A 26,522-nucleotide genomic window follows, 5' to 3' on the forward strand; every position below is an offset into this window, starting at 1 on the left:
GAATTCTAATAACACATATACAAAGCAGAGAGCATCCAAGTGATCACCATACAGAAAGCATCCCAGTGACTGCCATACAGAGAGCATTCTAGTGTCTGCGAGACAATACAGGTTGTGTGGGAATCCTCTCCATGTTAGACATTCTGTCCCCAAACCCTTTCTTGTCATACAGTGTGCGTGTGACACCCTGTATTTTTGTTGAATAATCTGCTTTTATTATATCATATAATAAAATATGCTGACAACTCATATACATATTTGTTAACAAGCATAAGATCATAAAGAAGAAATAGTGAAAACACATTTCAAACAAGAAAAATTCCAAGACAAAGCCAGTTTGTTACTACAACAAATATTACAGAGGTGGAAGTTGGGGGCAGCAGAAGGATGGGGGGTGATAGAGAGTAGAGGGAGGAAATCTTAGTAAGTATATCATGATGAGTCTTGGTAAAATGCAAGGAGTTTACAGTGGTAGCATGATCCCTGAACCTGGCGTAGATGGTTGTGTGTCAGATACAGTAGCGGACATATAGATACATGGGAACCACATCCCGCTAAATTGAGAAAGTTTATCAACTGAAGAAGACAAGATGTCTTCCATGGACATAAAATAATCTTGCTTCTAAAACCATTATTCACGTATAGGATTCCATGAGAGATTCAACAGTGTGGGGATAACAGAGCAAGCAGCATTGCTTAAGTGGCGTAGGCGTGACTTTTTGTATTTTGCTCAACAACCAAAAGGCTGCATTTGTTGAGAAATACTTATAGCATTGTGACAAAAATTTGATAGCTGAGGGCATTCCTGCCAAATGTTTAGTAGAGTATCTAAAGCTCTAGAGCATCTTTAGCATGTACCAGAAGTGGAGGACGGGATGCCTATGCCAATGCAATAAGATTTTATATTGTGTCTCCTTCACTGTTACACAAATGGAACTAGAATTTGCCATAAAAAAGATATTCTTCCAATCCAAGTTGGCTAGAGACAAACCTAGGTCCCTTTCCAAGGCCTGAGAATAAGGTGGGAGCTTTGCAGAGAGATTGTTCAGTAGCAAGTTGTATAAAGCAGAAATTGTGTGTGAGGGGGATTGGGGTGATATACACAAAGGGAACTGTCTATTTTATAGGTACTTACAGAACTCGGTATGAGGTATAGCCCATTTATCTTAAATTTCCAAAAATGATCTAACTACCGAGGGGGACACCAGCTGGCCGACTCGGAAAAGCCCTGCAGTGTGACGCCCTGTATTGATGTGATTCTACACATACAGTATCTTGTCTGTACTATATTTATTTACTCTGATACCAAGACCACCCCTTTATGGATTGTCCCCAGAGTTTGCAGCCCATGGGCCAAATGTAATAGGGTGAGAGTTTAGAAAATGTGAGAGTTTTCTCACACTTTTTAAACTCGGCCAATGTAATAGAGTCCGAGAATATAGAAATTCATGTTTTCAGACTCAAAAAACTGTAACGATTTAAACTCATCCAGATGTTTTCCCATTTTGAAGATACAACTCGACCAATGTAATAGTGTGAGAGTTTACTGCTAAACTCGCACATTTTCTAAGCTCTCACCCTATTACATTTGGCCCCCTGATATTGTAGCCTTTAATGATTTACCATCCTAGGATGGCCCTCTTTGTGTATTAACCACATTTCATGCACCCCATTAATGCAGTCTCATATCATGGGTTTAGCCCAGAATGTATATGGCCACATGTCATGCCCCTCTGTATTTGTATTCAGATATGCCGAGGGGGGGCAGGTACAAAGCACCGCGAATGTAGCTACTACAGAGGTCCCATGTTTGGCCATGCGCTCCTAGTACTGGGACCCAACAGAATGAGCAGAAATTGTGATCTGTTGGTCTCATGAGTTAAGAATGACCTCATCTAATGAAATTAAGAGCTCTGCAGGCCACACAATTGAATATCCACTGCTGGGCTGCCGGCTGTAGCCATGGCTAGCATTGATCAGTCCGGGAAGCACTGTTTAAAACACATATAATTTCCTACATGTCACTTGTTGCCATTCAGGTCTTGATTAGTGTTACGGAGTAATATCACTAGTAACCGCAAAATCAGTGGTGAACACTAAACATTAAAAGGTACGTCAGTTTAAATAATAATGTTTTAACATGTAAATAGCAATGACTTATTTTCTCTTTTGCCTTAGACCTTTTTATTGAGCGATTCTGTATGACTGGAGGCAACAGCCCCATTGACTACTTAAAAGCTTATCATACCAACCTTTACCTCTCATCTGATGGTCAGAAAGTACAGGAAGCCATAGAAGAGGGTGAGTGAGCGGATGCAATGTAAGAAACTTCTATTTCATAAAGCTAATACCCAAAGTAATACATGTATGACTTACAATGATCACACTAGAAGGTTCAGTATCCCATCTCCTTGATTTTGATCTGGTGCACGATTTACAGGTATAACTCTCTAAATCTTTTCTTATAGAAAAAGCACAAAGGCATTTAAGAGTAATTCTAAGGCCAGGTAAACATTAAAAGACCCAACAATCTTGCCATTGGTCGTGGCGATTACCCTTCGCCCCGGACCATGCAAGATTGCCGGTACACACTAGAAGATTTAATGAAATATGGATTAAGATTAATGAAGGACGGAACAAGTGATTGTACCAATGCCTATCTTAATCCCGACTCCGTAACGCCGAAGGACGCCAGGCCGAACTAGGTAAGTCCGAGGCGCATAGCGGGGGAGCATAGCAGGGTTAGAGTTAGGTTTTGGGGGGAGGTTAGGGTTAGGCACCCCTAGGGGAGAGGGTTAGGGTTAGGCAAATTTGATAGGAATAACTAATTTTTACAAAAAAAATCGAAGTGCTATTCTTCATCACTTCTTCATAGCTGCAAAAAAACACCTGCCGAGGCTATTTAAAAACCCTAATTACCTTCAGGAGGGAAAAACGGGGTTATCCACAGTGATTCCCCATGTCAGGACATCATTAGGGGGGTCCCAGGATGAATTCTCGAAAATTCCCCTATTTTTCCCAATACTTACCTTTCCGTAGGCTCCTGTTTTCGCCAGCTCCAAATTGAATACGGGGATAAAGCGGGCACGTGCCCGATACTTTATCCGCAGAAAAGCTCCGATGTGGAGCGAAAAGTCCAGCACAGACTTTTCGCTCCCTAATTGAATATGGCCCATAGTCTGCAACAATTAATATTTATAGGGTTGTGTTCTAAACTAATGTTTATATGTGGGTTTGTTTCTTATTGTTATTTATTTATTTATTTATTTATTTTTACCAGCAAAGCCACAATGTTTTATTTCTTTTATAAAAGCCAGATGTCTTGAATATGCAGCAATGTTAGCTTAGATATAATTAATATGTTTGTGAAATCTACGCTCATATTACAGCATAATGCTTGCCCTTACACTTAAAGTACTGTAGGACAGCTTACCTGGTTCTGTACAGATCCAAGAGCTCAAACTGCGAACAGACAGGGGAACATGGCAAGTCATTTGTGGGGTTTCCTCTGAATGTGGAAACACTGATGAAATGGTTCCCAGTCATTAAATTACAACCAACAAATGTCAGTCACAGCATGTTTTTCCCTGAAATCATGTGATTAGTGTTCTTGGTTTGTCAAATTGAGGCAGCTTATAAGCCATATTGGTTTTCATACTAAGAGCTAAACAGTAATAACTGATTCATCGGAAATTCAAAGTTTACTTAAGGAGCTTTCTCTCATGCAGTCAAGATTTTGTCATTCCTGGGCAAAAAAAGTCCTCTGCTTTCCCTTAGACTAAACTTAACTAACACAACCAAGACTATATATTTGTAAATATACTGTAATTACTCTCATAAACATTAATTAATTAACTCATATCTTTCAATCCAACAGCTGGTTCTATTACAAACATAATGAAAGGACATCCTAGTGTGAAAGTAAATGCTAAGTATAGTGTTACTTATGTAGTATTTTGACCTCTTGCCGTTGTTGTTGACATCTTGCCAAGAATGAAGTCCAAAATCAGCAAGCTGTAAGGGTGCATGTGTATATCATTGAACATGACACTGATCTCTGCTGTTAGTAGACAACACCGAGCAAAATTGCTTTTTAGAAGGAAATAAATGAGCATTTTTCCTAACTATCTCAAGAATGACTGTCAAAAATCCTTTGAAGGACATACTGTATAAGAGCCTAAAAATCAAACATGTATATATATTAGGGGACTATGTACTGATAATCGCGGAACTGCCATGATTATTAAGGTACCGTATCCCCGCAAATATTAACATTTTTATTGAAAATATCCCCGCTATGTATCAAGGGAAACTCGCAGGGACAGCGGTTGCGGTAACAGCTGTCCCTGCAAGTTTTATATGTAGAATGTCGGCGCCGGAATCCCGACACTTGTCAGAATCCCGGAGCCGGCATCCTGACTGCCGGAATCCCGAAGGTAGGTAGTGGGGTTAGGAGGAGGGTTAGCGTTAGGGTTAGGCACTAAGGGGGGTGGGTTAGGTTTAGGGTGTGGGGAGGGGGAGGATATGTTCAGGCACTAGGGGTGAGGTTAGGTTCAGGCATCGAGGAGGGAGGGTTAGAGTTTGGGTAGGGAGACAGGGAGGGTTAGGACACATACTAACAGGTGTGGGTATCCTAACCCTGTCGGGGTGCCGGCGTCGGGATTCTGACCGCCGGGATCCGGAGCGCCGGCATCCCGTACCCATCTCATCCGTAGCATTATGTAGAGTTATTTCACATTTCTGAAAGACATCCCTACAGGAGAAGCTGACACTGCGCATGCGCACAGTGTCAGTTTCTGCCCTGTCGGCTGGAGGCTGAGGTCAGAAGATTTCTCTCCTGTTCGTAAGCCTCTATAGGCTTAAAGCGGTTTACACCATCTAAAGATGGTTTTAAATTAATGGGACCAAACTTCAAAAGCATTGCGTTCTGCAGTTTGGTACATAGGGGTAAGATCGCAGTCATAGGCGAAAGTAGACATTTGGTAATTGGTGGTCCCAGTTTCAACTCCTCACCAGAACTTATTTCACCTTCGCGCACCCAAAAAATAGGCGTAGCTATGCTATGCCACACAGTAGTACCCCTTATTTAGTTTGTCACACAGTAGTGCCTCATCCACATTATGACACAGTAATGCCCCTTATTCACATTATGCCAGCCACAGTATAGCCTTGCGATGGACATCAGAGGCCGATGATTAGCAACCATCGATGTTTTCAATTCGACGGAAGTACTTTTTCCATCGAATACAAAAAATGTCATGGTTGCCAGCCATTGGATGCAGCTTTCCGATGCCCATCCGATGGTTGGCTGTAGGGGGTGAGCACATACTGCTACTCTGCTATGCAGAGCAGCGCCTGAGCAGCAAGAGAATAGAATCTATTCTCAGTGTAGGGTGAGCCCGGGGGCAGCCCAGCATCTCGGGGAGAGTGCTGGGCATGCCCCCACACAGTGACATGGGAGGGGAGAACCATGAGGCTCCACTCCTTTCCCACAGGCTCCACCCCTTTCCATGCGCAAGTATAACCATTGCGATGGTTATACTATTGCATGGTTGGGATGCGATGGCTAGTTACCATCGCATTGCTTGATTTGATGTCGGAAGCTCAGGAACCATTCGATGTCGGGCTTCCGATGTCCACCCCTAGTATAACCCCTTACTCACCTATTCATCTTCTTTCCTCCGATAAGCCCCGTCCCATTTTTCCTCTCTCCAGACCCTTGGGTTCCTGGGAAAAGAAACCCTGACTCCCCATTGGTTGACGGTGGCAAACCTTAAGTAGTCTTCTATGGGGCAGCCATTTTCTGTTAGCCCCTGCTACTCAGAAAGATCTTTCCTGGCTGGCAGACACGGGTTTACAGCAGCGGTGAATGGGCGGCTGAAGGCTAATGGGTGGCCTTCAGTGCACCCCCAGACCACCCCTCAGTTTTGCCTATGATCGTAGTCCCCATTGATAATAATGGGGACTGTGATCTGCAGTGCTAATCGTATACGTACGGAAAGCTGGCGGACGCAATGCTGACCGCCGGCTTCCAGACTACTAAATCCAGGCATCTAAATCTAGACACCTGTCATTTTACCGACGCCGGGAGACCGGCTAGGGGAAGGGGGGGTTAGCGTTAGGCACCCCCGGGGGGAGGTTAGGGTTAGGCACCTCCCCCGGGGGGACTTAGGTTTAGGCGGCGGGGAAGGGAGGGGTTAGGTTTAGGCACTTAGAGTGGGGATTAGGGTTAGGCACAGGGGGGAGGTTAGGGTTAGGCACCCTAAAGGAGGGTTAGGGTTAAGGGGGGAAATTAGGTTAGTTATACTTACCTTTAGGACGATCAGGATTTCTTCCTCTGTAAGTCATACAGAATGCGTGCTAATTAGCACTCTGTCGGAAATGTCGGAAATCTCCTGCATTGCGCTATTAGTAAATAGCAACAATTCTTAAAATTATGCAGAAACTGAAACTGCAGTTTCTACATAACTTTATGAAAATAAAAAATACTTGATACATAGGCACTTAAGTCACCAAAATATGTCACCTAAAAATACATAACAACAATGTAATACAAAAAAAGTTTCCAGAAACAGGCGCTAGAGATATAAACCTTATGCACAATTATACATTTCTTAAACGCTGTACGGTCTTTCAAATATGGATATTCTTGGCTTGCATCAAAGGTCCACAGTCATGCAAAAGACAAATAATAAAACATAGCATAATAAAGTCTCAGGAACAGATAACTTCTATCCCTGGTGCTCCAAATAAGATATTATTACGGGATGATGTAGAGAGGAATCTATCACCATAAAGTGCGTAGATAATATACACCCAGGTGGTTGCACTTACATCAATATGAAGTAATAGAAAGCCCTTAATGGTATCTTTAATACATTGGACCCAGTCTTAACTGCACAGTTATGTTCTTCTATATTAATATCCTCAGACCAGAATGCGGACCCAGAAAACATACAACGCTCAATAGTGTAATTCAGTATTTATGACAGGCATAAAAAAAACATTAAAACAATAAAATACAACAAATAGCCACAACCGGCTGCAAAGGATTCCTACCAGATGAAAGAGAGTGTGTCCATGTGTAATCAGATGCGGGGGATGGAAATAGCCCGGACAGTGCTCCCACTCACTCTTCTCCTCCCTAGTAAGGAACCCGTTCTTGCCCCTTTGGTCCCATACCGTGACCTCAGCCTCACCACCATGGATATCCTGAAAACCTGGACTATTAGGGTGTCTTGTGGACCGAGTTTGGGAACCACTGAGTTAGATCATAATTAAAACTCTACATGGCTTAAGACAATTATAAATTGCCCATCCAGTCACACTGTCATTACACTGCTTAGAAGACTACTGTGTGAACAGATTCTGAGTTTTACTGTATATTGAAATATTATTTTATTATCTCCATCCTGCCCCGGCACCACCACCAAATGACTAACTCAGTGAATATAAAACTTGATATAAAGAAGTCACTAATGTTCTCATATTTCCCCATATCTGATAATAGGTAATTATTCGGTCACATTATTATATGATTGACAATATGCATGTTTTCTAGAACAATGTAACATATATTAAACTTATTATGTATTTTCACTCAGGAATTGCTGCTGCCACGATTTTCAACCCAAGCCATAATGTGTCCATTAATGAGGATAAGCTGCGAGTGGCTTTTGATGGAGATGCAGTTCTGTTCTCTGATGAGTCAGAACAAATAGTGAAGGAGCATGGCTTGGACATGTTCTTTGAGCATGAGAAGGCTTATGAGAACAAGCCACTGGCACAGGTATGCGATGCTGTATGTCCACCTGCTTCTGGTTCTTATTTATATAAATATACTAGTTTACCGCACCCGGCATATGTGGGGTCACCTCAGTGTCTGTCCCACCCCTGTGCTAGGCTCCTCCCCCTTTCTGACAGGCCCTGCCCGCTCCCTGATGTCCTCTTTGCCCTGTCGTGTCTCCATCCTGACCCTTTCCCATTGAGGAGACAGGACAGCCATACACAATTATTATGTCGATTTCACTTCACCGTTTACTATACATTCCAGAGTTTTGTTTGTGATGAACAGTAAATCCTAAATATTTACACAGCTCTGACTATTTGTACAAGAATAAAAAAAGCTAAAATAATAGGTAAGTAGTTACTTAGATGGCTGCAATGTGTGACAATTATTTCTATAGTAAAAAATAAAGATAATCAAAATAGACCCAGTGTAGATTTTTTAAGGTACCTATAATTCATGCACTTTCTAAATTAACCTCAACAATGCAAGTTATCTGAAATCACCATTAAAAGTGCATTATTGGGGAATAAATGGGGATAATAAGTAATTGTTCTGTTTCGGTGAATATCAAGCAAGATAAAGGTGTAGTATAAAGCAAATAATAGCCAATCATACTAGATAGAGAGAGGCAAATCTAAAGAAAGGAAGAAGAAAAAATAGGAATAAAATTGTTCACTTTGTTGCTCCCACCATGGACCATCCTTTGACATATCCTCAACTCATGACCAGGTTGTTAAAAATCCATTACATTTTACAGGTCAGGAGCTCTAATTCTTGGTTTATTTATCCAGCCAGACCGCATTTTGGTGAATTTCTACAGAATATGGGGATTTATTCATTAAAAGTGTCTCATTAAGCAATCTTTGAAATTGCTTTAAGATTATAGGATAGTTACTTCTCTGTTACTTAATTTCTTACCAATAATTTATAATAATAGATTAATAAAGATATAGGGCCTGATTCAGCATGGAACAATCGGCCGATTGTTGAGTACTGCGCATGTGTATGCATCGCAAACCAGCCATTATGTAGTGCTGCGGCGCCATTGCGATCGCAATGGTTTAGCATACTATCGCAGTTGAACTGCGTGCGTAATCGCTATTGTATTTGCTGTTGCGTTCCGTAGTGAATCAGAACCATAATCCTTTTTATTTGGAACCATATCCTCTATTAGTCACAAAAGACAAGGGGGAGGCAGCAGTACTTCTGCTATAAAAGAACATACATTTGTCCAAAAATCAACACCCAGAAGACATAACTCAATCATGTGTTCCTGTTGTACCCCATAACAGCGCATTTCAGACATAGATGAATTTTTATGTTGATCTCTGCTTTTCATATAAAAGTTGAGGGGGTTGAGATCACTGTTTGGGTATTTATTAATGAGAATAGTAAGTAAAATATAACTTTTATTAGATATGTCTTAAAAATGTATCAGGCTGTATAATAACTTATCATATACATACAATTAACACATTAGTGCGAGGAACATAGACATATAGGGTGGTGTTCAATTGTATCACTCCCCTACATAGTGGGGAGTGGTGAAATATAAACAAGAGAAATGAACATACAAAATGACAGTGACACAACATTTATAGTTAAAATAGCACACCACAATTACAAAGTTGCACATAAAAGTATACTGTGTAAATTGTACACTTTAAGAATTGTACAATAATTGTATACGTCAACAACTCCAATACTGAAGCTTTAAAAGGTAATGTCAGTCATGTGGCACCTATGGCATGTTGGCATGAATTAAAGGTAGCTATGAAATGTGAATTTGTGCCCTTTAGTTTCTGCTTTGCCTCTGGGGCATTGAACGGGATGAGAAACTATTGTACATAAAAAGATTTAGGAAAGGATTGTAGTGTGTGTATTGTGGCTTCTGCTATCCACCATGTGTTAATATAGTAGTGGATGGTGGATAAGAGAGTCTCAAATACAGACTGACTACCCTATAGAATGGAAAGACTATAAGATAAGTAAAGAGTGATAGCGGTTAAGTAGAGTTCGCATTAAGATGAGTTTTCAGGCCGTATAATAATATTGTATCAGACTAATACAATTAACACACTCTACCCTGTACCATTTGCTCACACCTCAAGAGCAGATGCTGTCTGAGTTTTCCTAGTGACATCAACTCTGAGTTATACCACCAAACACTGCACAGATTTTGATTTGCACTTGTGTTGAGCTCTACATTACATATGCTGCATATGCACACCAAGGCTGCACTAACACTACGTATCGGAGATACCAATGCTCCAAGGAGCCTACTAATATACCTATAGTTATGGTACTTACCTTTTCTGCACAGGAGTTAACTTTCAACTTGTTCTGCAGACACAATACAATTAATTAATAATCTCTTTGTAATGGTTGCACACTTCAGATCCATTAATTATAGCTATATTACAAGACAGCGCATTCATCTGCTCAAATTCATTTTGAACATTACTATATCTGTAAAGACAGCAAAATAAAAAGGAAATAAATGTGAGAAATCCAATATATAGGATATTAAACACAACACAAGTTAGTGGCAAGGCTATTAACAGGGACTTGATATCTGGCCTGGCTTTCAATTACCAAATATGAAGGAACAGTAAGGAAAAAATTATACCAGGGAAACTAATTTACAAATAAACAAAAGCAGAGAAGTAGTAGCCAACATAAGACATTGGGGTAAATTTACAAAAGTGCGGGTTTTTAGAAGTGGAGTTTTTGCCCATAGCAACCAATCAGATTCTAGCTAATATCTTCTAGATAATATCTTAATGATAAGCAGAATGTGATTGGTTGCTAAGGGCAACAACTCCACTTCTAAAAACTCACACTGTAGTAAGTATACCCCATAGAGTCCGAGTGCACAAAACACCCCTTAGGGCATAATAGTAGTCAAACTGGAACCTGGAGGCGCCATCTAGGCCCACAGAACTAGGAGACTAGTGCTCTGTATAAAATATATATCGCCCAAATAGGGGACACCCCGGATTCAACATCAAACCAGGTTACTCTTATACCAACAGGTCTACTCAAAGCAGGCGTGTAACAAACAAATATCAAAGTAATATAAATAAAATGAACAAAGTATCAGTCATGATCTCTGAAACATGGACATTGACACATAACAAGAACAACCACCCTCTAAGAGTCCCCTTTCACCCTGCATGAGCATACTCCCATGGCATACCAGGATCGCTAAACAAAGCAAGAACCCCCCTAACTACACTACCGAATCCCCCACTCCATCCCCCAACACAGAAAACATAGAGGCAACTATTCCCTTGTACCCTAACGCCATGGTGTATCCAGCCCAGGATCTAAGAGGCAACAAAGAGACTCCTAAAAATAATAAACAGAATTACCTAACCAAATATAAAGCCTAAACAATCATAGAATAAGCAGAAAAACTAAAGTAATAGTATAACGGAGCAAGCCCTGGAGGCAAATAAGTACTAACGGAGGACAAATACATTCTTATTTAGGAGATGACAGTGTGGAAACATTGAAACAGAATTCAATAGTAGAAATAAACCCTAAAGCTTTTTAAATATTAATGGATAAGAAAAAGACGAATACAGAAGATAACAATAATCAAATACATGGATATTTAAGCATTATTAAGACAGACAGACAACATCAAATATAGGTAATAACCCAGGAGAACCGAGTGCAATCAAGTGGGATCAATCCAGTCCGTGGCCCACTGCCAAAGCCAGGATGCAACCCCCCGGGAATAGTCAAGGGATCAATTACGGTCCCTCAGAACCATTCGTAGATGATTATGAGACAGCAGGAAACATGAAAGCGGCTGTCAAGCAGATGTCTCCGTACTCGTTTGTGCTGCTGTGCCATCCTCTGATAATCCAAGGGGGTCACAAGAATGGAAATACAATGCTCAGACTCAGCAATTCGAACCCATGTAAGTCGCATATCTTGACGTATAAGAGACAAGCCAGCATATACGGCCACCACTGGATCCATAGGCAAACGCAGGGGGGGTTCCGGTTGCCCGGAAACCCCCCGCCCCAGCCCACACCATGATGGCCACAATAGAAATAGCATATAATATAGAAGTTGCATGTTGTTACGATCCCCTCAGTGTCGCAGATGAAATAATTAGCACTACCTGTTGATCTTTTAAAATGTGTGAGCCAGTAATGAATACACCTGTGCACCAACTAGGAGATATGGAAAACATGCACTGTTAGGGGTGTACTGATATAGACCATCTATAGGGTCAGTTATTAATACTGTATAATATAACACTATCCAGGGCACTGCTAGGTTCTTTTGCTGCTCCCCCTCACTCCCAAACTTGCTCAAATGTTTTGAAATGTAGCCCACATCTGAAATAAAAACATTAAGCTCATGCTAGTCCTGTATGTGTCAGAATTATTTCATACACTATACTTCGTATGACATATACTTTAACTGGTTATGTGCTAATTATGCCCTCTTCATGGACTGGCCACACTTGCTTTAAAATTAAGAATTTGGAAACCCCCTCTAGAAATCCTGCGTTTGCCACTGGGATCTGCCGTCACAAGGCGATAATTTATTCCATGGTGCCCAGAGAAGGGTTGGCCATAACAGAAGGAAACCGGAACAGTAGATAGGTATCAGTAAGAAAATAAAACTCCGGAACAAGAGGTATCAGCAATAAAATAAAAAACAAGAGGGTAGCACTGAACTGTCACAAACCGCGGTCGGACCAATCAGGGTCTGCGCTACTCACCGCTCCGTGCACTTCGCCTCTGTCTCTTTAACTGGCCTGCGATCTCTCGCAGGCTGGTGGCTCAGCATGGGGGTCAGTATGCTGCATTGCCATAGGAAGTAGGACCTTCTCTGAAGCTCCGTGTCCGACGTTCTTCATGTATGCGGGAGACTGGGCGCCAATCTGGAGCTGACACTGAAGCATCCCTGGAAGTCTCAAGTTGCCAGTGCCACTGTATTCACAGCCTAACTGAGTGAGCAGAGAGCGCTCCTGTGTTTATTCCTCAGAGTGATTCCTGTGCTATTTCACCTTGCTCCTCTGGCTCCATCGGTGCTGCCAATACCTACAGTCCATCAGTTCCAGTTGATGTCCGCAGTTCATCGGTTCCAGCCGATATCCATAGTGCATTGGTACCGGCCAATAACCAAAGCTCATTGGTCCTTACCGATAATGACAGCTCATCGGTCCTTACCGATAACGACAGCTCATCGGTCCTTACCGATAACCACAGCTCATCGGTCCTTACCGATAACCACAGCTCATCGGTCCTTACTGATAATCACAGCACATCTGTCCTTGTCAACAACTATCGCTCATCGGTCCTTAAAGATAACCACAGCTCATCGGTCTATACTGATAACCACCGCTCATCAGTCCATACCGATAGCCACAACTCATCAGTCCTCACTGATAAATACAACTCATCGGCCCTTTCCGATAATCACAACTCATCGGTCCTTACAGATAACCACAGACCATATACCGATAACCACAGACCATCAGTCCCTACCGATAAGCACAAACCATCGGCCCCTACCGATAACCACAGACCATCAATTCCTACCGCTAACCACAGACCATCGGTCCCCAACCGATATCCTCTGGTCTGAGTCTCCGCCAATACTCAGTACTAGTTTTAGTACCCAGTCCCACACATGAGCAGGAGTTACATCCGCTCAGCAACTTTTACCACAGAATCCACAGAGTCTCTGTCACGTCCAGGGTCCCTGTCAAATGCATAGGGTCCGGATTCACGAAAAAAACAATCCGTGTCATGAACAGGAGATTGGGGCTACATGGTAAACAGCAGGAGGGACAAGCACAATATCTTATGTCCTCAAACTGGTCCAGTACAATCCAACAGAACCAAAGCCTAGAAAGAAAGCAATAGTCCAAAGAGTAGCACTGAACAGGAGACTAGAGCATCAAGGAAGGTAGCAGTCATGTACATTATCACTATTAAAACCAGGAGAGTCCAGCAAAACCAGGTTCAGAGGGGGAAGATAGGAGAAGTAGCAGTGCCAGAAAAATAACAAGCCACACAGCAGCTTCCAAAATGTGATTGTGTCACTGGACCTGCGGGGAGACAGCCCCAGGACAACAACAGTCAACAGCTCAAACAGCCAGCGGGATAGCAGGCAAAATACACCCAAGATGGTGCCTCTGTGTCCCCGGGCAGTTAAGATGACGACGGGCAGGAGACCAAAGCAGGGATCCAAAGCCAGAGTCTAGTAATGGAAGAGCACTCAGCGAGCAGGAGCAGTCCACAGGGCCTGATTCAGAGCTGCTCGTAAGCGGCCATTCGTTCGTTCTGAGCGATGTTCGCACATCTGCGCATGCGTATGGGTTGTAATGCGCATGCGCCAACCAGTCAGTGTGGTCAGAAATCGTGTGCTCGCAAAATAGCGAATGCCTGCTAATATGAGTGACAGGATGAGGCGTTTGTGGGTGGTAACAGGGGAAGGTGCTTGAAAACGTGGAGTGGAGATCCGAACGCAGGCGTGCCAAACGGTCAAAACGGGCGTTTTAAGGGTGTGCATAATTAACAAAGCGGCGTCATCGACCACGTCACTTGGTTGTCTTTTAGCCTGAACTTCTCGCATGATTGCGGTAGGAAAATGCTACCGCAAGAATAGCGAGCAGTTCATACGCCTTTCGATGTACTCGATTAATCTAATAAATAGCGGAGATTACGTATGATGCGACCGGCCAGGGGGCGTCTTTACAAAATAGTGAGCGCATGTTTAGTTCGCTCGTTCAGACATAGAGGCGTCAACAGACCGCAAAGAGCGTGCGCTTAATTTAAATATCCGTCCGCAAATAGCGTCCGGCTCTGAATCAGGCCCACAGTGCAGAACAGCAGGCAGGACCGGTCGGGTGGTCAGAAGAGCCCTATCACACGGCGAGGCAGCCAGCAGAAAAAGAGAGCAGAGGCAGTCCAGTGTTCTCAGGAAAGTTAAACAGGATTTTCTTTGGCTGTATTTTATGTGTTTTCTTATTTTTATTTATATGTTCCGTATCATCTATAATGAAATAATACTGTTGTTACTACCATGCTAGTTTAATTCATTTTTAATACATTTTTAGACCTTTACTAGTGTGCCAAACTTTTCTTCATTCCCAAACTGCGTTTGTGAAACACAGAACCACCTCAATATCTGGATTGAGGCGCCTTTTAGCCCTTCCTTTTTCTTTCTCTGTCCTGGCTACTTCTTCAGAAGTGTTCAAGTCCTAGGGGCCCATTTATCAATGTATATTTGAGGTATAATCCCTGAAAACACCCATTTTCGGGGGTTAACCACAAGTATTTAGTATCCCCAGGATGTATGAAATAGGGAGCGCAGCAGGTATCTCCGATACCTACTGTGATCCCTCCATTCCCGCAGGCAGCCGTCCCCCCAATGCGTTGCTGCCAAATTTACCAACATCCGGAATGTGATGCATCTATAGATGGCATTAGCCTCTGTAGCCTATGGGCTACACCATGCATAATTAGCCGGTGGAGGCAATGGCAGTCGTGCATGTGCAGCTCTCGGAGCCCATGTCCCTGCATGTGCCGGATAATACATTCGGACGCTATGATCGCATATTGCAATGCGATCATGGTTGGTAATGTCATGCTCAGATCTCATTACAATAGCGATCATTAATAAGTGGGAGCCTAATGACAGTGGAGTGCGTTTCCTTTCCTGATCCTGTATCTTGGGTATATTACACTGCCCATTTGTCCCAAGCTAAACTTGCATGGTAGGGATGTATTAGGGAGTATATCGTGAGCCAAAGAGTGACTGAATTGATCAATATTATATTGCAACAAGTACCAGAACTGGTAATGGTTGTGCGTCCTTTGGTTGGAAAGGTGATTAAGGGTAGAACATAGGAGCAGAAATGTACTAGTAAACTCTCTTACAAGCAAAGCATAAGTAAATGTATAGGGCCTTATACAAAGGTGCACGTAACTGTGTCTTTATGCTAATGACGCAGCAGATGGTCTTCCTACTGAGACGCCTTCCGGCTGTGGCGCTAATGCACCGATGCGCATATTAAGAGGCAACATCTGTCGCACCATTGAACGGTTGTCCAGATTATCCATTTGAACATGGCTGTCTGTGTCAGTGCAACTGCATTTTTAAAATTTTAAGTGCATTTAATAAAAGAATATGCAAGTTCTAATGCTAAGCACTGAGGTGCTGATTCATACCTGCCAACCTGAATCCTTTTACAGTCATATTAGTTTACTTGTCTTTTACACAGGGGCGTATTAAGAGAGGAGGGGGCTGGTGTTCACTTCCCTGTCCGGGTTACCCTCCTCCCTCTCCTGCGGCCACCGCACACTGACAGCCTACGTAGACTCCGGGCACTAAGCAGACTCCACATGCACAGATCACCGGGAATGTAGCTCCTCTTTAGCCGACGTGGGACTTCGGAGAGGTAAGTATTGAAATGTATGGGTGCAGGGTGTGCGATGTGGACCCCCCCTGGACCCAGGGGCCCATGTGCACTGCACCCCCTTATCCCATTATAGATATGCCCCTGCTTTTACACCTATTGCCCAATATGAATATTTGGTTCAACAAATTGGTGTTTTAAAAGCTATTGTCAATATCTATGCTTGTGCACCCTAGTGTAGGAGCATGCACATATAGGACCATAAGAGAGTTAATAGCTGCATCATTTCTGTACCCCTTTCACACCAGTGCAGCCAAAAGGCCCATGAAAATCAGTCATGTGAATGTGCACCTTGGGGCTGATGCATAATTAATTACACACAAGTTGGCTGTAATTGCTTTCAGATTGAGTATAGGGAAATAAATGGAGGCATTTGTATGTATAACAGCCCTATACTTACATCTGGTTTCCTCAGACATTATTATCATTGTGCACTTGGACAAGTCCTATTTATTCCTGGTGCAAGACCTCCGTGTGAAAACAGATGGACCTCTGTGTATACACAACTATGCGTAGCCCGTAATTCCTTCAACACTCCAAGCTAAAATTAGCCTATGTATGAAAGCCACGTTATGACCCTTTTATGTCCCTTCAGCTAACAGTGGATATGCAACTCAGTGTAGCACACTGCATTATCCTTGACATGAGCACTCATCTATGTGCGAGAACACACAAGATCCATCAGTAGAACAGACTTGTGTCTGCTCAGCAGTACAAAAACATACCACCTGTATTTAAGAGAGTATATTGAATCATTTAAATTAATATATCTCCCTAGACCACAGACCTAATTGCATTAGGTCTAGTAAAAGTGAAATGCGGCAAATGTAAAAAAATACTCTATATTCTTACCACTGAGATGACTTAATTGTAGGTTAGGGAATGAATGCAGAGCTACAATGCCATTCCATTAAGTGTCAGGAACTGTAGTCATTATGTTAAAGCCTACAGCCAACAAGAGGATCGGACAGGGGTGTGTCGTGACCAAACACTTTGATTGACAGGAGGGCAAATTTTAAAGCAGTTTATATAGAAGTGAACCAAGCACCCATGTTTATCGGTGGTTCTGCTCCACCAGGTAACTGACCCAATGGGACGAGGCCAATTGACAATGGCGGTGAGCTTCTCGGAATCCATCTGAAGCCTAGAGCCTGAAATGATGTATCCCAGGAATGACAGTTCTTTTTGCTCAAAGGAACATTTCTCCAACTTACAGAAGTTTGTTATCCCGGATTTGAGACAGCACCTCACATACATGCTTGTGATGATTTGCTAGATCCTCTGAAAATATCAGGATGTCATCCAAATACACTATCACATACATATATAATAGGTCCCGAAAGATGTTATTCATGTACTTTGGAAAACAGCAGGGGCATTGCTTAATCCAAAAGGCATGGTCAGGTACTTGTAGTAGCCATCACGAGTGTTAAAGGCCATCTTCCCCTCATCCCCTGACCATTTTCTAATTAGATCATAGGCCCCACGAAGATCTAGCTTGGAAAATATATTTGCCCATTTTAATCGATTGAACAGTTCTGAGATCAGAGATAGGGGATAGCAGTCCTTGATGATGATAGTGTTCAACCCCCAATAATCGATGAAAGGTCTTAATCCTCCATCCTTCTTTTTTGATGAAGAAAAGACCAGCTCCTGCAGTAGACTTAGATTCCCTTATAAACCTGCATTCCAAATTCTCCTTGATGTATTCAGCTACAGCCTGGGTTTCTGGAAGCAAGAGAGGGAAGAATCTTCCATGAGGAGGCATTTTCCAAAGTAATAGATCTATAGCGCAGTCCCACTCCCGATGATGAGGCAGAGTCTCAGTGGCTTTCTTGCTGAACACATCCCGAAAGGATTGATATGGAGCAGGCAGAGAAACAACTGGGGAGATGGTCGAACTTTGGATGATACGATGTGATGGTCGGATTGTCGACAAGTACCTCTGATGACTCTGAGACCCCCATGACAAAATTTGGGGTTCTTTCTAGTCTAATGTGGGAGTGTGCTTGCATAACCATGGAAGCCCCAGGATGACCAGACTCTCGACTGATGGGAGGATAAAGAAGGAAATTAATTCCCTGTGAAGAGCACCAATCTGCATGATAATTTCAGAAGTCCTAGAGCCGATAGTAGCTGTTGGAAGTTTATTCCCAACCACTCCGATGATACAGAATGGAGTCTGAAGAGGTAATTGCCAACTCCTGGACTTTTTTGTCTGTGATGAAATTACCGTCGTCACCTGAATCTAAAAAGGCCTTAATAGGTTCAGAGACCTTTTCTAAAAGTAGAGCCACATCAACTTTTGGGGTGTGTTGAAATGCACTTAACCTGACCACCCCCCGATCAGTTAGAAGGTGACCCGGTTTGCCACATTACAGGCACAGCTTGTTCTTGAACCCTCGTTCCCGCTCTGCGGCAGGAAGATGTGACTTCCTGATCTGCATGGGCTCTTCAGGAGCCGTGAAACGAGGAGCAAGCTTGAAACTGGAGCACCATGACTGTTCCCTCTCTCGTGTTTTTTTTCTATGAGGTCTACCCAGATACATAAGGTTCGTCCAAGGGCGTTGGTAGCTTTCTGGATGCCAACACATCTTTAATTTGCTCCGAAAGCCCCTGCATGAATGAAGCTACCAGGGTTTCATTATTCCACCCTAGCTCGAAGGCAAGAGTTCTAAATTGTACTTCATACTGACCCGTGGACTGGTTGCCTTGTCTCATTATACACTCTCTGACAGGCTCTTCCTGTCATAATAATGTTCTTACTGTGTGATTTTAATTATTGTTGCTGTTCCGATAGGCTTACAGAAGCTCCTACAGCTAGTGGTGGATCTAGGGGGGGGGGGGCGATAAGGGCGATCGACCCCCGTACAGAAAGCCCGAAGCCCCGTCTGCTTATACTGTCCCTGTCTGCTGCAAGCCTGCAGTGCCAGCGATGACTCACGCATCGCTGCTGCTGCCAGCGATTCTGCTGGGCTGCTGGCTGAGCGTACTCATGTCCCGCGGGCCCCCCTCCCATCTCCTCCCCAGTGGCATCACTAGGGGGGTGTGGCCCACATCAGCTGGCCATGCACCCCTTTCCCCCGACACCATCGCCGACCCCTGCATTCCACCGCCGGAGGTCAGTCTATTCTCTCACCGGGGTCGGCTTCCAGAGCCACAAACAGGCAGGAGATTACTCACCCAAGATTGCGGTGTTTTCTTTCTGCAAATCGCTCCTGAGCTAGCAGCCAGCACATATCAGTGAGATATGTGCTTGCTTCTTGTGTGTTAAGCCTTGTAAAAAATAGATAAATATATATATTTTTTTAAATAATGACGTGAGGTCCCCCCCAAAACACTAACCAGCCTTGGGCTTGCCAGCCTGTCCTGGATCTTAACATTACAGGGAAAAAATGTGTAGGTATCCACTGTAATGTAAGAACCAGCACAAGGCAGCAGGGACAGAGCTGGTTTTAAATATACGGAGAAAAAAAATGACGTGAGGTCCCCTGTATATTTAAAACCAGCCCTGGACCCTTTCTAATGGGGGGACTGATGCCACAGCCAGGGGTGCCCTTTCACCGGGCACCCCAGCCGCAGCATCAGCCCTGACTGTTAGCCAGCCCAAGCCAGGGATCCCTGGGAGTTGGTGACCCCCCCCCCAATAAAGGGGTGACCCACTCCAGGGCACCACTGGCCTAGGCTGCTAGCCTGGGGCTATCCCCGCCACCCCTTGGTGATGGGTGGCGGGTTGATAGTGTAAGGTGTAGTGTAAAAATTAGATTTTTCATCATTGTCTTTACAGTGGAACTACAGGTCCCAGCAAGCCTCCCCCGCATGTTGGTACTTTTAGAACAACAAGTACTAGCATGCGGGGCATTAAGGGCCTACTGGTACCTGTAGTTCACCTGTAAAGAAATGGTTAATAAAACACAAAACACACAGCGAAAATAAAGCTTTATTGCATCCTTAAATACACTTACACGTACTCACCTGTTTCCAGATGTTCATGTCCCCTTGTCAACGTAAAGTATCCCATCGAATTACCTGTAAAAAAAGATCCAATACTCACCTTTATATCCCTCGATGTTCTCCGCAGAAATCCAATACGTGCACCGGATACAGTGTAACAACATGCTTCTGCATGGTGTTACACTGCGCTTATGTCAGCACGTGGGAAAGAGTTCACTTCAGTCCCGGGCTGTCGGCCAATCAGCGGCGGCTAACATTAGCGGCTGCTCATTGGCTGTAACCTACGTGGGCTTAGCCAATGAGCGGCTCCTCCACGTGGGGGGGAACCTCACGTCATTTTTTTAACATATTATCCCTATTTTCACCATTTACAGAAAGAAACACACAACTCACAATGATTTCTGTATGTTTCTAACCATCTCGCAGCTCAGGGGGTTGAGAGTTTGAAAAGTGATTTTGACAGAGAGTTTGCTCATATCTCACCCTAGCTTGTCATCCCGATTTTTGGTAAATTTGAGAGATGTATGTTTTAGGTGAAAAGTACATACGATTTGGCCCGATTGTGATTTGATTCGAGATTGCTATCTCACCCGAGTATTACAATTGAGATGAGAGAAATCTTTCTCTAACTCACCCGACTTTACCTTTAGTAAATTTGCAAGCAGGAAAAAAATCAATAAATCACCCGAGATGGTCATCTCGACCTATCTCGATTCTTAGTAAATTTACCCCTGGCTGTCATCTGTTCTGCACGTATCAAAAACTGATACATTTTAAACCCATAATTCTTACTGCTAGAACAACGGTTATAGCAGTTTTAACCTATACATATCTCCACAGTTAATCACACCTGCATAGAAATAAACACTAATCTCTATATACTTATTAATACATCATTTAACATACCTTTAACTAAAATATTAAACAAGATGGCTGCTGCATCAGACATACACTTGTTTACTTTAGAAAGAAAAGGGTAGGCCTTATCCTCTCTAGGCCTGAGGCCATTCTACAAATGCGGCCTTCTGCAACTCACACAACTAATTTTATATACTCCTTATTATTTCTATATACTCTAAATTGCAGTGTAAAAAAGAAAGTAACATAAGCATGCATATATTCGTGAATTGCTGAAGAGACATGTCCATCCACATAATTCTGTGTTGTCACACTTAGTAATCACCAACCAGGAAAGATATGTATCACAAAACATAACATTATACAGTATCGCTAACGATACGCCAGATTGCGGGAGATGCAAAAGTTCAGCAGGTGAGTATGGGTGAAAGAGGGCCCGTTCAAGCAACCTATATATGTAAATCCCCCTATTCCAAAATGTCAGGTTGCGGCCTGGGAACGGCCACTTCTCACTTATGCAACGGCGTCTTTGATCTCTCATGCGGTAGGGTATTTTCCCCAGGGTCTGCTAGGACTTCTATACTGCATCTCAATCTCGCGATCACGTTCATGGGCGCAGCAATGTTAGTCTATGTCACCTGATCTGGTTCCCTCCAATGGTAGTCTTATGATCACTCAGCTGATCCTTGCATCCTATGATCAGCTACCTAAGGGTAGTTAAGTCCGGCTTCAGGAACAGGAAATTGCCAAAATACCACACAATTTTTACAGTGTACAGTAGGCATCCTAAAATTCCAGAGCTTCAAGAGCTACCACCTCTCGAAGTTCCCGCAGTTTCAAGTCTCCTAGAGTCCTATTCTAGTATTTGGAAAAAGGTGCACTCCTCTTTAAAGAAAGCTTCTAGCAGTTATAAAAAATCCGCGGATCAGAAACGTTTGGCTGCTTATATTTTTAAGTTTGGCTCTCTACCAAAAATCTCAGGATGAAGATACCCAGTATGAAACTAGCTCCTCGGTTCATTGGTCCTTATCCTGTTTAGCGAGTCATCAATCCTGTAGCCTATAAATTGAAACTTCCTTCTCATTTAAAAATTCCAAATTCTTTTCATGTTTCACTGCTTCGTCCCTTGGTTCTTAATCAATTCCAACGTTCTCCACCTAAAACTCCTCAAGTTCATACTCATCGTGGAATCGAATATGAAGTGAAGCAAATTTTAGATTCTCGTCTTTACCTAGGGCACCTTCAGTACTTAATAGACTGGAAAGGCTACAGTCCAGAGGAGCGTTCTTGGATTAGGGCCTCTGATGTCCATGCTCCACAACTCATTTGTGCCTTCCATAGGAAATATCTTAAAAAGCTGTCTAGGTGTCCGGGGTCCACCATAAAAGAAGGAAGTACTGTCAGGTTGCGGCCTGAAATTGGCTGCTTCTCACCTATGTATTGGCGTCTTCGATCTCTCAGGTGGGTGAGTGGTGGACTAAGTATTTTCCCCAGGGTCTGCTAGGACGTCCATACTGCGTCTCCATGTCACGATCGCGTTCATGAGCGCAGCCATGTTAGTCTGTGTCACCTGATCTGGTTCCCTCCAATGGTAGTCTTAAGGTCACTCAGCTGATCCTTGCATCCTATGACCAGCTTCCTTCGTGAACAAATTTCTATGGTGCACATATTTTATTGATGTATTAATCTATTGACTGCAGTCAATTGTCAATATATATTAGCAAATTACTAAACTAATTATATCAGCACATTGGTACTGTTTCAAATATTTATCAAGATATATGTTTTAATCCCAGCGCAAACTCTTTAAACATTTTTTTTTTCTGTGTAATCTTTTTGGGGGATGTAGGCAGAAATCTCCTGTTTTTTTCGGGTCAGCAACTGTGGATTTATAAGAGTCTTCCACTCTATTAATTAGCGCACCTGGGCCCTGATTCAGACCCGCTCGCGATGGTTGCGACCATCGTGGCTTGCGATGAGACCCTTATGGTAGGGTCTCGTCTGCCGCAAACCCAAGTGAGCTTCCGGCTCTAATAGAAGTTCACCACTGACATCAGGGAATGCCTCATTTTGACTGGAGCTGTCACCCATCGCTATTCATCGTCTAGATTCCCAGTACAGCTACTCATGACGAAACAGTATCTGGATCTTCGGAGTTGTCCCTATCGTTAATCAGCTGATACTCATACTCTCCAGTTGTTCCTCCAGTACATTCCTAGTTCTGTTCCCTGTCTTCTCGCTTCTCTCAGATACCTACTCTGGGGGCCGCAACCTGTTCACTTAGGGCCTGATTCAGAGCCGCTCGTGAACGCAGGCGTGCCAGTGCGTTGGGACGGCGTTGCAGGGGTGTGCATAAATTATCCACAGCGATACCATACGCAGGCTGAGGCCTCATAGTGTGCGCCAGAGCCATAACTAGACTTTTTGGTGCCCTGTGCCAGAGAGAACATTGGCACCCCCCCCTCCCATTTTGTAAATAGGGGCATAAGATAGAGTACCTGAAAAAGGGCCATGGTCTCATGGGGTCAGGGAAGAGATAGGGGAGGCCAGGAGATGCTGGGGATAAAAGAAGAGGAAGCTACAAGTGAGAGTGATAATAAACAGGAAAATTAACAGGTCCAAATAGCACCCCCGGCCCTGCGGTGCCCTGTGCCATGGCACTGGTCGCACCACCCTAGTTACGGCCCTGGTGTGCGCTGAAGTGAGCAATTCCACAGGATTTATCAAACATTGTATGTAAGCTCATATGTGTTTCCTAATTAACAGTAGCCTCTATGACGGTTTTTCCTTCTATCCCCTCAGAAAAGGGAAGAAAGCAATCTACCAGACTTGTTCCCCAGTCGGTAGAACCTGTAGTTATTATGGACTATATGTTTTACAGCAGTCTGCATAAGTAAAGCATTAAATTGGGCCTCTTGTTGTAAGTACACAGTTTTAAGGGGTTTCTGCTATACAATTAACACCGTACGAATTGTTGCTTAATACAAATGTGGCAGATTTTCACACACACTTCATTCTACTACTCCACTTGGATGACAGACTTTCTCTGTCATTAATACATTCTTTCAGTGTGGTTTAAAATATTATGGCTATTCCCATATGCTTACAAAATCCTTCTTAGCAGATTTTCCATCCATTCATTCCCCTCTAATATCAGATTTACACTGTGTCTATTACGACGATTAGCACTTAATCTATATATCTAAAACCCTCATGAAGACTTAGGGGTCTATTTACTAAGCAGTGTTAGGAGACAGAGTGAAAAGTGATAAGAAAGTGATAAGGTGCCAGCCAATCAGCTCCCAACTGTTATCTCACAGGCTGTGTTTGAAAAATGCCAGTTGGGAGCTGATTGGCTGGCACCTTATCACTTTCTTATCACTTTTCACTCTGTCTCCTAACACTACTTAGTAAATAGACCCCTTAGCTTTATATTTCCAAAGATCCATTATTATTCATGTGTTACATTCAACTGGATTATATTAATGGAGTCACAATTGCAGATGACATGTCCTCCCCCCTGCACGCGTTTTGCATTATAAAAATTTTTCTAAAGGTAGACTCACAAATACTTGTCGTTCCAAATTCTGCCTGTAAGAAATAATCCCTAATATTTCTCACAACATTATCATTTAGATATCCACATCATTTTCTTATATATACTCACATTGTCATCCCAACATTTATCTCTTTTTGTTCTCTACTTTCAGGGACCTCTGAAATGTTTCTTGGAAGCACTAGGGAAATTACAGAAGAAATTCTACAATAAGGGAATGAGAATGAATTGTCCAATACGCACATATTTGGTTACTGCTCGCAGTGCAGCCAGTTCAGGAGCACGAGCATTAAAAACCTTGCGTAGCTGGGGCCTTGAAACTGATGAGGCTCTTTTCTTGGCTGGAGCACCAAAGGGACCTCTATTGGAGAAAATCCGACCTCATATATTCTTTGATGATCAGATGTTCCACGTGGAAGGCGCTCAGGAGATGGGAACAATTGCAGCACATGTTCCATATGGTGTGGCACAAAAACACAAGCATATATCTCCTAAAAACACCAAGTGAGACTGACATACAATACTGTTTTGTTAGCCTGTCTACCTGGAATATCATTATTTCTAAGTTTCAGTTCAAAAGTCACATGCCAACTTAGAAGTAAAGGACAGGACTCTCACATCTTCCATTGCTATCTGAATTCATTTTAAGAATGTAATAAATGAAAATTTAAGTTATTTATATCTGTCAATGTAACTAACGGTATCACTTGTCATAGCAAACTGCAGATGCCTTTGGGTTTTATTGTGTCTCCTGACCAGTGGTCTTTCAGCTGACAGGAGTGTGAGGCTGTAACCTTGCATCAGTGTGTTATTGTTTGTGCTTCCATGATGCGTGCTGGCATTTGTGCATGTGTTTTTATTTATCTTACCCTTCTATAAGGTCAGAACAGGGTTGGTGTGTTTTGCCCTTTAGTGTAATACTTTGCGGAGGTGTTGATTTGCACTACTGATTGTAATAACTATTATATTCTCAATTCCTTCTATATTATTTATCCCATCTTCATAAGACCTTAGAATGATACCAAAAACAAAAGTCACATTGGGGCTGATGTGGAATGGAACATTCACCTGTTTGCTGAGTGTATCATGCATGATTTCACACTGTGCATGCTCCAGAACTCAGCAAACACAAATACAGGCGATGCACAGTCTACGCATTTAGATCGCATCTATATTTACAGTCGAAGAGGCGAAACTGTAATAGCACGTTCTCACGTGGGTACAGTTCGGTAAAGGCTTCCGCAGAACTGCAGGCTATACAAAATTGATGTAAGCAGAAATACTGTTTTGCACCTAGTATAAGGTAGGTGCAGATGCACACTGATCATAATGACTAATAGGCAAGCAATACATTCACATTCGAGTGGTCGCATCTTGAGATGCGTAAAACCCTGCATGTGGGCAAATGTATGTATTTTCTCTGTGGACTCTTCTTTACTACCAATTCTGCATCAGTCCCATTATGTTTTACAAGGTCATCTATTACCCATAGATTTACAGTGAAATCATAACAATGGTTAATAAAAGACTAAGCCTGACTCCAGGGTTGGACTGGCCCTGCTGGGGGCTGGGTAATTACCCAATGGCCCACACTGCTCCAAGGTTCTGCCTCTTTCTGTGGGAGGGGGGGAAGGGGGGGGGCTTATTGGGCCATGATCAGTAAGGGGGGAGCAAGCTGCATGTTCTGGCTGTTTCAGCCTGCCCCCCTAACCACTTTCCTCTGATCCAGTCAGAGTCCAACCCACCCAGACCTGATCCCTATCCTTCCAGGCATTCAGAGCATGATGGATTCAGGGGGAATGTGAGCACAAGAGGGACACGTGTTCCCCCACTGTCATTTTTGGGGAGGTGTCACACTGGCCCATTAGGAAACAGGGGAGATTCCCATTTCAGTCACACTGTCCGAGAAT

The 26,522-nt window shown here is 43.1% G+C and overlaps 1 protein-coding gene across 1 annotated transcript in view; it reads left to right on the forward strand.

The window, feature by feature from the left end:
• NT5C1A (5'-nucleotidase, cytosolic IA) overlaps positions 1 to 26,216 on the forward strand; it is a 71,050-nt gene extending 44,834 nt beyond the window's left edge. The window contains exons 4-6 of the mRNA XM_088481030.1: positions 2,179 to 2,301; positions 7,605 to 7,789; positions 24,767 to 26,216. Of these exons, the coding sequence (XP_088337156.1) occupies positions 2,179 to 2,301; positions 7,605 to 7,789; positions 24,767 to 25,120 (662 nt within the window). The 3' untranslated portion in view covers positions 25,121 to 26,216. The remainder of the gene's footprint in view (positions 1 to 2,178; positions 2,302 to 7,604; positions 7,790 to 24,766) is intronic.
• Positions 26,217 to 26,522: the final 306 nt, after the last annotated feature.

The sequence above is a fragment of the Taudactylus pleione genome, unplaced genomic scaffold (assembly GCF_031769625.1).
Source record: "Taudactylus pleione unplaced genomic scaffold, aTauple2 ptg000260l, whole genome shotgun sequence".
Taxonomy (NCBI): Eukaryota; Metazoa; Chordata; class Amphibia; order Anura; family Myobatrachidae; genus Taudactylus; species Taudactylus pleione.